At 49.0% G+C, this 15,076-nt stretch overlaps 1 protein-coding gene across 2 annotated transcripts; it reads left to right on the top strand.

The window, feature by feature from the left end:
- The first annotated feature begins 673 nt into the window (after positions 1-673).
- RRAS2 (RAS related 2) lies at positions 674-14,304 on the top strand. 2 transcript variants are annotated; one of them, XM_072422359.1, is made up of 6 exons: positions 674-858; positions 8,923-9,010; positions 9,606-9,708; positions 10,709-10,817; positions 11,935-12,053; positions 13,236-13,366. In XM_072422359.1, the coding sequence occupies exons 1-6, from the start codon at positions 757-759 to the stop codon at positions 13,288-13,290; spliced, it is 576 nt and encodes a 191-aa protein (XP_072278460.1). In that variant the 5' UTR covers positions 674-756; the 3' UTR covers positions 13,291-13,366. The 2 variants fall into 2 exon arrangements, with proteins under 2 accessions (XP_072278460.1, XP_072278458.1); XM_072422357.1 differs by having other exon boundaries at positions 681-858; positions 13,335-14,304.
- Positions 14,305-15,076: the final 772 nt, after the last annotated feature.

The raw sequence follows: 15,076 nt of genomic DNA, 5'->3' as shown, positions 1-15,076 counted from the left end.
TGAGCTGCGGCCTAGGATGAGTATGGGGGGCTGTGATTTGCTTACATGGCATGGCCTGCCGTGATTGGTGCAATCCTCCATCATCCTCCATCATGTGGAGTGTTGCAGTAACCAAACATGCATTGGCGCTGCGGTGCCCATGTGACCTCTCTATGGCATCTTCACCCATAACAGGATGGCATTATCAGGGCACAGACAGATGATGGATCACCAATCAATTGATTCAATCTCCTCCAAGGAGGGTAAATCCCCTCACCGATACCCCAGGATGAAATCTTTTGGTGAGCCAAAAATACCCCAAAGTGCCAGAAATTCTTCTTTGCTCCCCGGTGTGTGTGTGCGGGCCATTAAAGAGAACCTGTCGCTTCACCCCGTGTCATAGTCGTGTGATGAGCGGCTGATTTACACCTCGTTATGTGGCCCCCCCAATGTGCCGGCTGCCAGAATCGATGACGCCCCCATTAGATGGTCGCTGACTCAATCATCCAATTATTTCAATGAGTCACCTCTGCCGGGCGCAGCGCTCATCCAATATGACTCAGAATAATGCGGAGAGAGCCCGGGGCCCCCGGGAGTGCGGACACATCTGCTGGCAGTAACTGGGCGGGAAGAGTGGGAGGGTTTTACACCTTCCTCGCCTACACATACAGCGAAATGACACGCCCACCCCTAATGAGACCCGCCCAGTGAACGGCGTTAGGCCCCGCCCCCGGAGCGGCCCTTCTCAGTCGGTGAGGCTCCGGTGTGGAGTTCGGGATGTCCGGCGGCAGGGATGGCGCCGTGCAGGAGAAGTACCGGCTGGTGGTGGTGGGAGGAGGCGGAGTGGGCAAGTCCGCCCTCACCATACAATTCATCCAGGTGAGAGAAGCAAAGTGACAGGAGGCTGTGCTGGAATGTGTGAGGCGGGGCCCCCGGGGGCCACACAGGACCGGGTTGTATGTGTTGTATGAGGCTAATTGTGGACCCGCTGTGCTGCTTGTATACCAGGGCTTCTATATCGTATATTTGCTGCTCTCAGGGGCCACACTCTGTTGCTCCCCCTTTTTGTGAGCTGGAGCTCCCAGGGGCCCTTGTGCACTGCTCTTGTGTTGGGCTCCTAGGGGCCACACTGGCTCTGCTGTCAGTATATAAGGGGGTGCCCTATTGGATGGGCAGTGATCAGTGTGATAGCACAGGGGCCCTGCAGTCATAATGTAATGGGGCTCCCAGACACACCCGGGGCCCCTGTCCCTCTCGGAGATGTCAGCTGTCGGGCCTGTTTGGCCCCCATTCCTCAGACAGGTGCTCTTTATTCCCTGTGTTGTATTCTCCGTGCTGTGTTTAGATTGTCAGCTCCTCGGCCCAGCCATCTTCAGCCCCCGGACTTCTCGGTGACAGAGTGATGTGATTGGCTGATGGGGGGAGATCCATCGCTGGGACCCCCTGAGTGTAGAAATATTTTATGGCCCCTGTGTGCTGATCAGACACATTACCTGTACAGGTGAGAGATCACATGACCTCTCCTTTACAGTGCCACCATCAGAAGGACAGCACCATCTTTATTCAGGCATCATTTGGGGGGTCGCCATCTACGGAGGGGACAGAGTCATGGAAATCCCGGGGCTGTGCAGTTCTTGGTGTGTTCACAGGGGACAACGGACTGAGGAAATGCCTCCTCCTGCCTGCAGCAGACTAATGACATCATCTCTGACTAGGCACAGTCACAGATTGGAGATTGAGGACGACTTAATAATGATAAAAGATGGAGATTGTCTGCAATATGAGACTGTCCGTGCACTCTGTGATGTGTCAGGATGTCATTTATTGATTGGTCAGAAGGCGGAGTTATGAGGTGTGACCCCTCCCCCTTAGGTGGGTACACATGGTGTGTGGCACCACTCATATACCCCCCTGTGGTGCAGTGTGAGGGGTGGAGCCGATTGTTGGGCTCCTGTGTGGACTGTGGCCCCGGGATGTCTTCCAGGGATGCACTCAGTGACCTGTGGCCCCTCCCCAGGAGCTCCAGTGACGCCGTTGGCTGAACTTTGCCCACTGCCAATCAGCTGACTGGTGGATGATTCTCCAGCAGTGCAGAGCTCACCTGTGTACGGGGAAGCCCCGCCCCCTAAGCGGACTATGGCTGCCGTCCTGTGTGCACAGCCCCGATAGACGAATCCTCTGACATTGGGGCCCCATTGGTATTGTCTGTAAGGTTCAGCTGCTGAGAGCCCCAGGGTAACTGTGCCCCCCGCTGGGGAGAATCCTGACCCCAAAGGGCATCTGTCAGCTCCCCCCCAATGAACCTGCCTGTGTATAGAGACTCTCTCTATTGGTCAGCTCACTATGATACACCTTCTGCAGCATTACTGCCCTTACTATAAAGAACTCCTTCCTGTACTTACACTCCCCTGCCCGTGGCTCCTCCCCCATCTGGACCTTTGTTACAGCTCCTCTTATTGGTCCGCTCATTATCATACATCAACCCACAACTGTTACCAGAAAGAACCCCTTCCAATACGACAACTGAAACCACCTTCAGTGTGCAGCGTCTGCAGCTCCTATTGGGTGTAAGGAAACAATCCCATCCTCCTATTGGTCAGTCCATCCCCAGCTTTAATACTGGTCATCCAAAACCAAGTCCAGCTGTTTCCATTTTTATGATCGTATTGGCTGCCCCCCTGGAAATGCTCACTGATTGGCCGTCATGCGGATTGGTCCTCAGTGTATGGATGAAGAGGTCTCCCTTCACTTACTGCATGCTTATCCCACTCAGTGCTTGTCATACATTTGTGGTTGGCCCAGGTCCCTGATGGGTTAATGTTTGTGCATGGTGGTGTCACCCCCTCCCTCCCCCGGGGCCTGTCCTGCGGTTGGATGTGTCTCAGCTGTTGTTGCTCCAGTCCAGCTGTCGGTGACCCGTCACAAGATCCGCATTCCCTGCGCCGTCCCCGCCGTCTCGGATTGTCATTTTTAGCCTTCGGCGTGCGCTGGGCCATGGGGCAGCCGGCCAATAGGATGAGGCCATTGGCAGATGCTCGGCGGTCATTCACCCGGTCTGCATATTTTCAGAAGTGAATATGTTTATCAACGCCACACAGGGCAGCAGATTCACCCTAAAGATGGCGGCACAAGTGGCAGATTTATAAAACAAACATTCCGTCCCAATTCTGCAAAGGCAGAAAATGTCCTGGATTGGCCCACACCAGCTGAGAGTGAACAATGGGGGAACGTTGGGGGGGGGGCATCGGTTTAGAATTTCAGGCTCAGAAAAGTGTGGTCTCACCTCATGGCACATAAGCTGGATGGGAGTTGCTTTGTACACCTGATTGATCCTCTGTAGGTGCTCAGGGGTGTGTCCCCAGCATGTGACCTAGGTGCAGCCAATCAGAGGATGCCTCATAACCAGAAATCAAAACTCCTCCCCCTCTCCAGGTAAATAAGTTGTTCGAGTTTTTGCCACTGTTGTGCACACTCAGGAAGTCGGGGACAGCTGTGAGGCCCCTGGTCCCTAAATCTCAGCCTCGCTTTAAAGGAGCCGCCATGACCCCCTGTGATTGCTCCTGAATTTCTATTGGATGCTCTGATGATCCTGGCAGTGACAGTTTTCCCTTAATGCACAGGTGTGGTGGGCGGGGAGGGGGCGTCGCCCATTGTCCTTCAGGTATCCCCAGCTGTGTACACATTGGGATAAAGCAGCCGGCGTGTCCTCTGATCAGCGTCCAGCCGCTCGCAGTGCCGCCATATCACACAAAGGTCACCGATATCCTCTACCTGTTCCATGGCTGGGCGGGGTCACTTACCTGCTGACCAATCGGTGATCCACATACAACCCGCCAATTTATTAAGGCCCCATTCCGGGCATTTATAGATTGGTGAAATGTTTCTGGGGGTGATGATGTCATACTCTCTGCACCAATCACCTACCAGAGAACAATAAAGAGAACCTTTCCTGTAAGACATTGAATATTCTTCGCCTGATTCTGTGCGCCATCTCCCAGCTCCTGAGTGTGAACAATAAACCAGGAGCCGTTCCAATGGAGACTACAGGTGTGAGCGAACATTGCACAGATCTGCTGTTGTCACCATTAGGATCCCATGGGGGCCCCCCCTGTGTGTGGATGCTGGGAATGCGGTGCAGCCCCGGGCCCGTCCTGGATGTTGTCACCTGATTGGTTGCAGCGCTCTTCTCTTGTTGATTATTTGGCTTTGTGAAGCCGCCATGTGGGCAGATTGTATTTTTCTCTCTGCTGTTGTGGTTTTGTGCAGATTGAAGGTGCGCCCGGTTGGTGGTGTCAGTGAATGCGGTTGTCACCGTGCCAGCTGACTCATACAGAAACAAAAACAGCCGCAAGCTGCACATCCTGTAGTAAACAAAGTGTGACAACCCTGCGCCTGCCCCGCCCCCTCTGCGACAACGCCGGCCTGGGAACTTCCTGCTGGGGACACGACTAATTCTCACCGCCTCAACGTTCTGCCCGGAGTTTGGCTTTAATCATTATTGTATTGGGGACACAACTTGGACTTTATGCAAATTGGGGTACAAAGCTGCCCCCCACCTTACAATGTGATTGTACAATCTGCACCAAAGTCAGAATGTTAGTTCTACCTGTGCAACGTACACGGTGGGCATCCAATCAGAAGGGCTCAATGCTACACCTGAAGGAGATTGTACAATCAGATTGGGCCGTCTGTGGTCATTATCAGCACTGGGGTAACCCCAGGGTCCCCCACTGATCTCCTGTACCCATACATTATGCTTTGAAATATTGCCCCTCCCTTATTGCTGCTCAGGGGCGGTGCTGGGAATCCCCCCCCCCATGCATTGGTGCCCAGTGACTACTTACCTGATCACATGCTGCACTCTCTCCCTCCTCCGATTGGTACCGATAGGAAGGGATCACCTACCTAATGGTACCACAGGGGGTTCCCTCAGTGCCAGGCATAGGAAGGCATTCCATCATCACCTGACCCCCCCATGCCCAGGACAACGCAGGCTGCACATGTGCACACTATGGAGCCGGCGGGTCGCTCACTGTTGGATGAATGTTTGACTCTGGGTGAATACAGAATTGTCGGATGAACTTTCCCCAGCACCCCAAGGCAATTAAAGGGTTTATTCACCTCCGGCCCCGGGTGTTTCCGATCTCGGCAGCTGCAGAGCCTCCCAATCACTTCTACTGAGCTTCACGCATGTATGGAAGCAAACACATGCGCAGGGCATGCAGCACGTGTGAGCGAAGATTGCAGAACAGCGCAGCTGAAATGTTCGCCATCATTCACCAATAACATTGTGCAGGATGTGGAAACGCACGCTGCGGGGATATTCTACATTTTGCTGACAGAATCGATTTATTGAAACCGATTTTATCCTAACATTTTATGTTTTATTCCTGCACCAATCATTTCCACGAATCTGTAAAATATCTGCAGCTCCGGCTTTGTATGGTTGGGGAGTTTGTGAGATCTTTGGGAGAAAAGCGAAAAGAATTTGTGGCAGTGAGAGGGTTAAAGCCCCAGCGAGGGTCCTTTTATTATTTTGTACATTTTTTGATATTTTTTGGATTCTCCCCCCTCGCCCCGTTGTTCAGTTTCCCTCCTGTAGGTGGCAGCTGTGCCAGTATCAGGTTTTGGGGTTTTTGCTCCCCATCAGGTTATTTTTGTGGCCCATTTCCGTGCGCCCCCCATTTTGCAGAATTCTCGATGTGATTGTTCAGACTCTCTCTGATTTTTGCGGTTTGATGTTTTTTCCTTTGATTTGCCTGGTGGTGACCCCGCCGGTGACAACGCTCTGAGCTTCCAGGCTGACGTAATCCTGGCAGCCGTCTGTAGATATATCTTGGTGGCAGCCATGTGACTCATGTGGGGTCCCTCCTGGGCTCCTGGCAGCCGGCCCCGGTGATGAGGTCACAGCGCAGAGTTCTGGATGGAATGTTGGCACAGCCGGCGCTCAGGATTGCTGTGATGTCATCCGGCCATTTAACCGTTCCTGTGCCGGGCAGAACCCACCAGATGGGAGACACCGACAACGCTTTGTGTTCATATTTCAGACTCGAAAAATGGGGCCACGCCCATTTGAATGTTCCAAATCAATTGAATTATTGATCCGGAGCCTATAAATTCAATCCGGGATTCTCATCGTCCCCAGAGAGACCGGAGCTTCCCTGCTGCATGAGCTGCGTATGCGGGCGTGTCGGATATAAGGTTAGATTTACTATGATCCTGCCATGAAGGTCCTTGTTCAGGCACTTCCTGGTATGGGGTGACAACATTCAGTCCCTGTCTCTCAATTCTCCCAATGTGTTGTCACATTGTTGGTGCAGGAGGTGGGAGGAGATCAGCAGCACTGAGCTGGGGAAAGGGATGGAATTCAGTCACATGACCATCTGTGGATAACAATAAGAAATGATTTCCTGGCAGGTGACACATTCACACATCACATTGCTCCTGATATTTCTGTGTAATTTGGAAGGGAGCCGGAATCCCCCCACAGGTTTGCCGTAACTCATGGTGGGGAATGGGTGGCAGCGCCTTGTGTTGGGTGCAGGGATTTCCTCTGTGGTTTTGGCAGATTCTCCACCCTCCTTCCGGACCCCAGAACTGTCCGGTATGTGTCAGCCCTCCGGAGTCCCCAAGGGGGAGTTATGGCAGCTCTCCGCCCCCGCGTCTCCACCTGACAAAAATAGTTTCTAGTATGTAAATAAGAACAAAAAATACTCCGCAGCCAAATGAGGAGGGGAAAATCACCCTGGAAATCCCCCGGTGACACCACGAGCCTACAGAGCAGGAAATTACCCGGGGCAGACAGACGCTGTCCAGTCATGTGTGCAGTGCAGCTAATACGACCGCTGGATTCTGGGCTTATATTACCCCCCCCCCCCAATCCCTACACCCCGGGGATACATTGGGGCAAATAAACACCACAAGCCCAACGAGTTCAGTAAATGGATTGGTCAGACTGTCTCTCCTGTCTGTGTCCCCGTTCCCTCTCTCCATTGGTCGGACTGTCTCTCTGTGTCCCCGTTCCCTCTCTCCATTGGTCTCTCTCCATTGGTCGGACTGTCTCTCTGTGTCCCCGTTCCCTCTCTCCATTGGTCGGACTGTCTCTCTGTGTCCCCGTTCTCTGTCTCCATTGGTCCGAGTCTCTCTGAGTACCCGCAGTGTCCCAGCTGTCATTCTGCCCTCTGAGGGGTCTCGGTGCCCCCAGAATATAACTCGATGTCTCTCTCATTAGACTTTGGAATCTTAATCTGTTTCCCGAAATACTCGGAGTCCCCGCAGTCCCCTGGCTGGAGATTTCCTAAATTAAACTGAACCTGTTTCTCTTTTTTAGAACGACCCCGCTGACCCCACCGAGGGGGAACCACAGACAATCTGCACTCGGCATTGGCTTAATATTTCACTACATGAAAGTAACTTCTAGCTTGGTTTTTCACAAATTTTGCTGTTCCATATTTACATTGGTGTTGGAACAAGATTTGTAGCCCTTCTTGCACCCTTCCTGGGATTGGTTGGCTTCTCCCATAGACATATCATTGGCTCCTAATCTAGGTTTATTCAGGTGTGTGTAGATCCGGAGACCTCCTCAGATTTCTCAGGAGAAGGGGGGTGCAGTCATCGGGCTCAGTCCACCTACCCCAGGCAAATCTCATTCATCAGATTGCAACATTCACTTCAGTTTGATGAAGTGAAGTATTGGAGCTCCTGCAGGGGCTGCAGCAGAGAGACCTCTGCTCACTCTCTGTCCTGCTGACAGCAGCCTGATACTCCTGGGTGTTGTGCTTTCACCGGGGTGCCCCCCCATTTCTGGATCATATAACCAGATACAGTAAAAGTCTAATCCGAATCACATGCAGGGCACAGCACGTCACTGCGCCTCGAGTCGGCACTGCAGCTGCACATCTGGATTGTTCAGCCCATACAGCTGCAGCAGCATTGCTGTGATTGGGTGCTGGTGACACCTGCTGGCCACTGCCACACATTACAACCCGCTGAATGTGGTTTTAGTGTTTTTTATGGCCTGTTAACCCCTCACTGCCAGAATTTTTGTGGCACATATTGGACTTATTATGTTTGTGTTATTTAGTAGCCAGAATATTCTAAATGTGTATCATTTCAGCAGAAGGAAGCTGCCATTTGTATTAGTTCAAGGCCCACAGACATTATTGATATTATACAGTATTTATATAGCGCCATCATATTCCGCAGCGCTGTACTAAGTCCATAGTCATTTCACTAGGAGCTCACAATCTAATGTCCCTACCATATTCATTTGTCATTATCACAGTCTAAGGGTTCTTTTATGGGGAAGCCCATTAACTTAACTGCATGTTTTAGGAATGTTGGAGGAAATCGGAGTACCCGGAGGAAACCCACACAGACACGGGGAGAATCTGCAAACTCCATGCAGATAGTGTCCTGGCCGAGATTCGAACCTGGGACCCAGCGCTGAGCTCTGAGCCATAAGTATATTGGAGGAGGGGGAGAGGGTCAGTGTATCTGCACTGATGGGCGCTGTGTGCGTCAATCGAATTTTCTCATCAGTCAGCTGAAAATTTATGTCTGAGCACAAAACAAAACCAAGAGAACCTGTCATACCCAATGCAGGGCCCCCCCCACTGTCCTCTTCAATATATTTAACAAGGCAAATTAGGAGGCATTGGGACACCCCAAGGTGGGCGGAATCAGAACTAGTGACAGGGATATCGGTGTTGGGGTCCCAGAGAACTCACCGGTGACTCCGCGTATAACTGAGATGCCAGTTGCAGGTGGATCAATCAATGGACATTACAAGAGTCCCAAATATTCATAAAATAGAAAAATAAATGTATAATGATGACAAGGCTCCGCCCCCTGCATTGTGGGGTATTGGTGACCCCATTAGCAGATTGTACGGTCAGTGATTGGCTGCTGTAATCATTTCCTGTTTGTTCTTTTATCTTTCAGTCCTACTTTGTGACCGACTATGACCCGACCATTGAAGATTCCTACACCAAGCAATGCGTCATCGATGAACGCGCAGCGCGGCTAGACAGTAAGTATTGGGGGGGGTGAGATTGAGGATTGTCATCCCCCTGTAATATGAGTAAAGTTAGTTGAAAAAAAGTTTTTAAATATCATACAATAAAAAGAAATGAATGAATGGGGAATTCTGAGTTTTGCTATTTGTCGCCATTTCATGGCTGCCGCCAATTTTCAGTCTTGAAGTATTTGGTATGAAAGGTCAGAGCAGGTTTACTGGAATCATCCTCCTCTAATAAAATATAACAAAATGTCCTAAAATCTATTGGAAGTTATTTCTACCGAAATTATAAATTGATAAATCTTGCAATTGTGCAATTAAAATAAAATTACATCTGCCAGAGTTTTAAGGAAGGGCAGTGAATCCGTAAACATTCACTGGTGTAAAATCAATCACTGCCATTAAAACACATGGACCTGGGAATATTTCAGTGAATGATTCACCGCTTCATAAATAGACTGCTATGGCCTCTCTCTTCTTTTAGAAGACGAAATGGGAATTGAATGCTCATTACCTGCAATTATTTCTGCTCCCCTCCACACATCAGATGTTCTCCTAGACTGGTAGAAGGGAGGGTGACACCATCCTTGTGTTCTGTCTCTTGCAGTCCTGGACACGGCGGGTCAGGAGGAGTTCGGGGCCATGCGGGAGCAGTACATGAGGACGGGAGAAGGATTCTTATTGGTGTTCTCTGTGACGGACAGAGGGAGGTAAGTCACACCGGTCTGGGCTCTAATACACTGTGACAACTATAGCTGAGGGGAAATTTCAGGTCATTTCCTTAAGTTTATAACTTTGTACTTTTATTTTTACACTTTTATGAAAAGTTTGTTTTCCAAATGAACAAATGGCTACCCATGGCACAGGATTCATAAGAGCTCAGGGGTGACCTAATATTATTATTATTATTATTATTAATAATAATCAGGATTTATATAGCGCCAACATAATATGCAGCGCTGTACATTAAATAGAGGTTCCAAATGATAAACAAATACAGACAGTGACACAGGAGGAGAGGACCCTGCCCAGAAGAGCTTACAATCTAGGACCTATGGAGTCAGTTTCCTTTTAGGCTGAGTCTAATTGAAACTTCATAAACAGACATTTGCATCAGAATAGAAACTTACTTCTGTGAATTAATTCACTTCGAACAAAATACAGCTTGAGCTATTGAACCCTGTAAACCCTGAGCTGAACCTCTTGTTTTGAGCTCCCTTCAGAGACCCTTTGGGCTGTTTCTAGTGTTCTGTCAAGGGGCATCGCAGGGTCCCTAACATCTCAGGCCAGCTCATGATTGGTCAGGAGGGACCTGCTGGGTTTTTAACTTGATGTAGAGGATGCCTCTGAACCCGGATTACAGATGTACAAAGTATTATTGGCTTCAGATCACAAAATATCTCTTCATCAGGCTACAAACTCATCCAAAACTAAACATTTTTGTAGCGATCAGGGAACTTGGAAATCATGGCAACAGTTTATACATTGTTATACAAAGTAACAAAGTGATCTGTGTCATGTGATCATGGCAGGGTAATGTGATTGGTGGGCACCTGCCAAGCATAGCAGCATTGTCTCCATAAATGTTAAATAAGAAAACCATGCAGGGGCCGAACCTCCCAAATCCTGATCCATATCCAGTACCCTTGTAATGTATATAGGTGAACGTGCCATATTCACATCCAGTCTCATCCTCTCATTTCTGTTCAGCTTTGAGGAGATCTACAAATTCCAGCGACAGATCCTGCGAGTGAAAGACCGGGATGACTTCCCAATGGTTTTAGTGGGGAACAAAGCAGATCTGGAGCACCAGAGGCAGGTAAAACTGCGCAGGCTCTTGGAGAGTCTGATATTTATACTGTTATGTTTACTTGAATCACAGGCAGCTCACCGTCCACGTCAGAGAGTCCCAAAATAAAGAACTTTTAATAATTAACTTCCCTTCCAGCTTGTGTCAGGTGCTCGCCTCTTCTCCAATATATATGCACAGAACTGGAGCTCAGATCACAGACAGCCTCATGCTTGGTATACGAGGGGGTTCTGAGAAGTTCCTGGCTTTGAGTTATGAAATAACACTTTTATTCCACATATTCCCCCTGAGACTGATGCACTTGGTACAGCGTAGTTGCAGCTTTTCTAGACGGTTTAAATAAAAGTCCTTTGGTTGGGCCACAAACCAGCTCTCAGCAGCATCTTTGACATCAGAAACGTGGCCCCTTCAGGTGTTTCTTCAAATTCAGGAACAGATAATAGTCCCAAGGGGCCAGGTCAGGTGAGTAGGGGGGATGGTGGACCAATAGGAAACCCAGGGTGTTCACTTTAGCAGCCACAATGTTAGACGTGTACACAGGTGTATTGTCCTGCAATAAAAGGATTCCTTTGGTGAACTTTCCACGGCGTTTTGTCTTAATTGCCTCCTTCACCTGGTCCAGGAGGTTAGCATAATACTGTCCGGTGATACTAGAGCCCTGAGGTAGGTAGTCCACCAACTATTCCTTGGTTTCGGGATCATAGATGTGGAGCCAGGTTTCATCCTCAGTCACTAACCTAGCCAAAAAGTCCTGTGCAGCTTCAAAATGGGCCAAAAATTTCATCTGGAAGGGGGCAAAGCCAGGAACTTCTCAGCACCCCCTGCAATGCATGGCAGCAAAGATTTGTGCCAAACAGGAGTGCAGTATCCCCCATTACAGCCCTAAGATTGATATGTCATGGAGAAAAGAGAAATCCTTCAGCTTGGCCCTCATTGTAAAAGCTTCCTGCAGGTGGAATGGCCTTTCCAGAATCTACAGAACACAATCATTTAAAAACGTGATGCAGTGAAGTAAAGTTATTAGGAGGTGACCTGTCAGTCATGTGACCTGCCCAATTCCCCCAATCTCAGAGTTCTCTCTTCTGCAGTAAATGATTTTCATGGTTTCGGCTCCATGTCTGTTCAGGTGACGCAGGAAGAAGGACACCAGTTGGCGCGGCAGCTGAAAGTGACGTATCTGGAAGCCTCAGCCAAGATTAGAATGAACGTGGATCAGGCTTTTCACGAACTTGTACGCGTTGTCAGGTAATGGTGGAGATCGGTGATATAAGCCCAGAGGTCAGATTATGGAAATGTATTTGTTTAATTGTTTTAGGATCTGTTATATTCATTGTGTAGATGGGCGGCCATGTTAATTTAATCGTCAGGCTCTGCTTCCACCCTAGGCCATGCATGCATCACCTCCTAGAATTGAGGGAACCTCAGGCTGCAAAGAGGTTCTGCCTTAGAAGGCCCATGCCTTGGTAGGTTCCTGGCTGACCTACCTTAGCTTCCCAGACCCCGGTGCAGGGACAGGGGGTATGGCTGGGGATATTTAACCTACCAGAACTTTTTCTGATACCTGAGAGCAAACCACACAAACATGCTGAGAATGTACAAACTTCATGCAGTTAGTGTCCTGGCTACCCCTGAGACTGCACAGTGCTGCAAGGTGAGGGTGTTAACCACTGAGCCACAATGCTGCTTCCCTGTGTATGCAATGACATCAAAATCCCATTGACTTCCATTGAGCAGTGCACATGGGCGTCTAAAGGCTGAAATTGTCCTGCTCTGCTTTGTCCAGCATTGCAGATCACATGCAGCTATTTCACGTCAAATGTGTTTAAATATCAAATCCAGCCTTAGGATGTTCATAGACACTCCGCATATCCAATCCTTCAAGTGTTTGTCCCCTATTGGAAAGATTTGACCTCACTTCCTATGTGTGACACCAGTGCAAGAAATGACTGTCACTAAGACAGGAAGACGCACAAAGCAATACCTTTCTTTTATGTTCCCATTAGAGAGATAACTCATCCCCTCCTCTCAGCAGCCATTCATCCATTTACAATGTTTGATATAGAGAACCACAAGAGGAATTATTTCCAGATCTGTATATGGAATACAAAACACGAGGCGTGTAATAATGTGAGTCACATGAGAAATTACTTTCAGGTCGGTGTGACAATAGGAAAAAATAATAACTCACAATGTGACTCAGAGAGCAAAACGCCTGCAATGCCAGGCCTGAACACTAGAGGGCGGGACTCACATTACAAGCTGACAATATGAATGAATGGAGCTCAGCTTGCCCAGTGTTAGGTGATTGGTCCAAGTTTAGCATTAAGTCTGGGTAGGGTTAACAGATTAAGAACCCTTCTAGGGTTTTGGGTGGTTTTCTGAGCATTCCCATTAGAATAAATATTCTTGTGTGATTTCAACCACCAGGGATGCAGAGAAGACCTCATGGATACCAGATGAAATTTTTTTCAGGTGTTTATGATTTCCTTGGTGATGTAATAATTGTACCCGGTGTTGTCTCTGCAGGAAGTTTCAGGAACAGGAGTGCCCCCCTTCCCCGGAGCCCACGCGGAAAGAGAAGGATAAGAAGGGCTGCCATTGTGTCATTTTCTAACAAACTCGGACTCTGGTCACTTTGTTTTACCCATCCAGGTTTTTAGCATCCTGCTGGAATTTCGTGTCTTCTATCTCGTGTCACCAGGGTGGCCTTAGTCCACGACAGCCTTGGCTCTGCCGACCCGGAAATTGGTGGGGTGGCCTATTGTGTTTCCCAGACGCAGCAGCAACCACGGAGAAGGCGGAGCTCTGCCGTAACCCTCCAGCATCTCCCCACCTCTGAGCCGCCATGAACTCCACCATTCACCACCACCACCATTTTTAATCTGATATCTCCACTCCATTCTACACTAAACCCATTGGCGGAGGAAGATTGGCGCCATGGCGTTTTCTCCGTTTTGGGTTATGAAGGATTCACTGGGGGTTTTTATTGTCACGGTTTTGCATTTTTCACGTTTATGTTTTGCAACAAATTAATTTGCACTTCTAGAGCCACGCGTCGTGTTGTACGCCAATTGAAAGAGGATTTCATGTTTTATGGGCCTTAAGGACGTTTGGGACAATTACGGATTTTTTTTTCTTTTGCGGGGGTGGGGGGTCACAGCCGCTTGTCCTGCTCTTGGCGAGTTGCGTTGACCGCTGCGGCCATTGTGTCACTTTCGTCTTTATGTCTGTGTGGTCACGTCAGTGTTTTTGGGATCTGATTCTAACAGCGATGTAGCATCTATCCGCCAAGAACCGAGGACTCGGGTGATGTCACAGCACGGAGGGGCCGGGAGGCTCCAGCGCAGGGGGAGGAGCCGCAAAGCAATCAAGTGCCTGAGCGGAACTTTCACGGGGAGGAGGAGATGATGGGGATTGGTGCCGTCTTCTGAAGAGGCGGAGAAACGTTTTTAACAGTTGCCAAATTCTGATAATAAAGATGATTGGTTGAAATGCTGGAAGGAGGTGGTGCCAATTTTTTTGGAGGGTTCAGATTTCTTGGAAAAATTTCTGTACTGTTCCCTGTATAGAATATAATAAAGTTTTAAAATCTGATCCCCTCCCCCAGCTTCAGTGGAGAATCTGCAGCAGTGACACCAATGTGAGGCGACTCTCCGGCATAGACAAATCGGCAGCGCAGGATTTGTGGCCCCCTGGACCTGGAAACTGCCTTGGCGAGGGCCCCGGATGTTGCACCTAGGTAAGTAAATTTCTCTACAAGGTAAGAAAAAAAAGTCATTTTGGAATCTGAGATTTGAGGTTTCTTTTCACCTTTCATCTTCCCTCTGATCATTTTTGATAAACGCAGGAATTATGAAATGTGCGCAGCCAACAAATATGGCCGCCACTGCCCCTCCCCCTCACTCCTGCTTTATATCTGCAGACTAAACCATGAATACAAATTAACATTTCCATACATTGTGTCCCCTTCCTTATGTAAAATCAGAATTTGATTCCAAAGGGTAAAATATTAACGTGATAAAAAATAAATTCCCTGTGCTGACAGATGTTCTGGTATTGGGGCCCCAGGGGCCAGTTTGCATCATTCTTGTTTGTTTAGAAGTCATTACCAAATGAGAGCGCCAGAGGAATTTTCCTGTAAACGTGAAGTGAAGCGGCCATGTGCGGTGTCCCCGGATATTTGTCCGATGGGTCCTGGATTTGTCACATGATCAGCACGCTGCACGGTAATGCTCAGCTGGGTTATAATGCGCCATGCGCTGCATTCC

This window comes from Pyxicephalus adspersus, chromosome 9, assembly GCF_032062135.1.
Source record: "Pyxicephalus adspersus chromosome 9, UCB_Pads_2.0, whole genome shotgun sequence".
In the NCBI taxonomy this organism is placed as follows: Eukaryota; Metazoa; Chordata; class Amphibia; order Anura; family Pyxicephalidae; genus Pyxicephalus; species Pyxicephalus adspersus.
The sequence above is the reverse complement of the archived record's forward strand: the minus strand, read 5'-3'. Positions and strand labels throughout refer to the sequence as shown.

Coding starts and splice junctions, on each gene's coding strand:
- RRAS2 (XM_072422357.1), top strand. CDS start 757: ATGTCCGGCGGCAGGGATGGCGCCGTGCAGGAGAAGTACCGGCTGGTG. Junction 859..8,922: donor TCACCATACAATTCATCCAG/GTGAGAGAAGCA, acceptor TTTATCTTTCAG/TCCTACTTTGTGACCGACTA. Junction 9,011..9,605: donor ACGCGCAGCGCGGCTAGACA/GTAAGTATTGGG, acceptor TGTCTCTTGCAG/TCCTGGACACGGCGGGTCAG.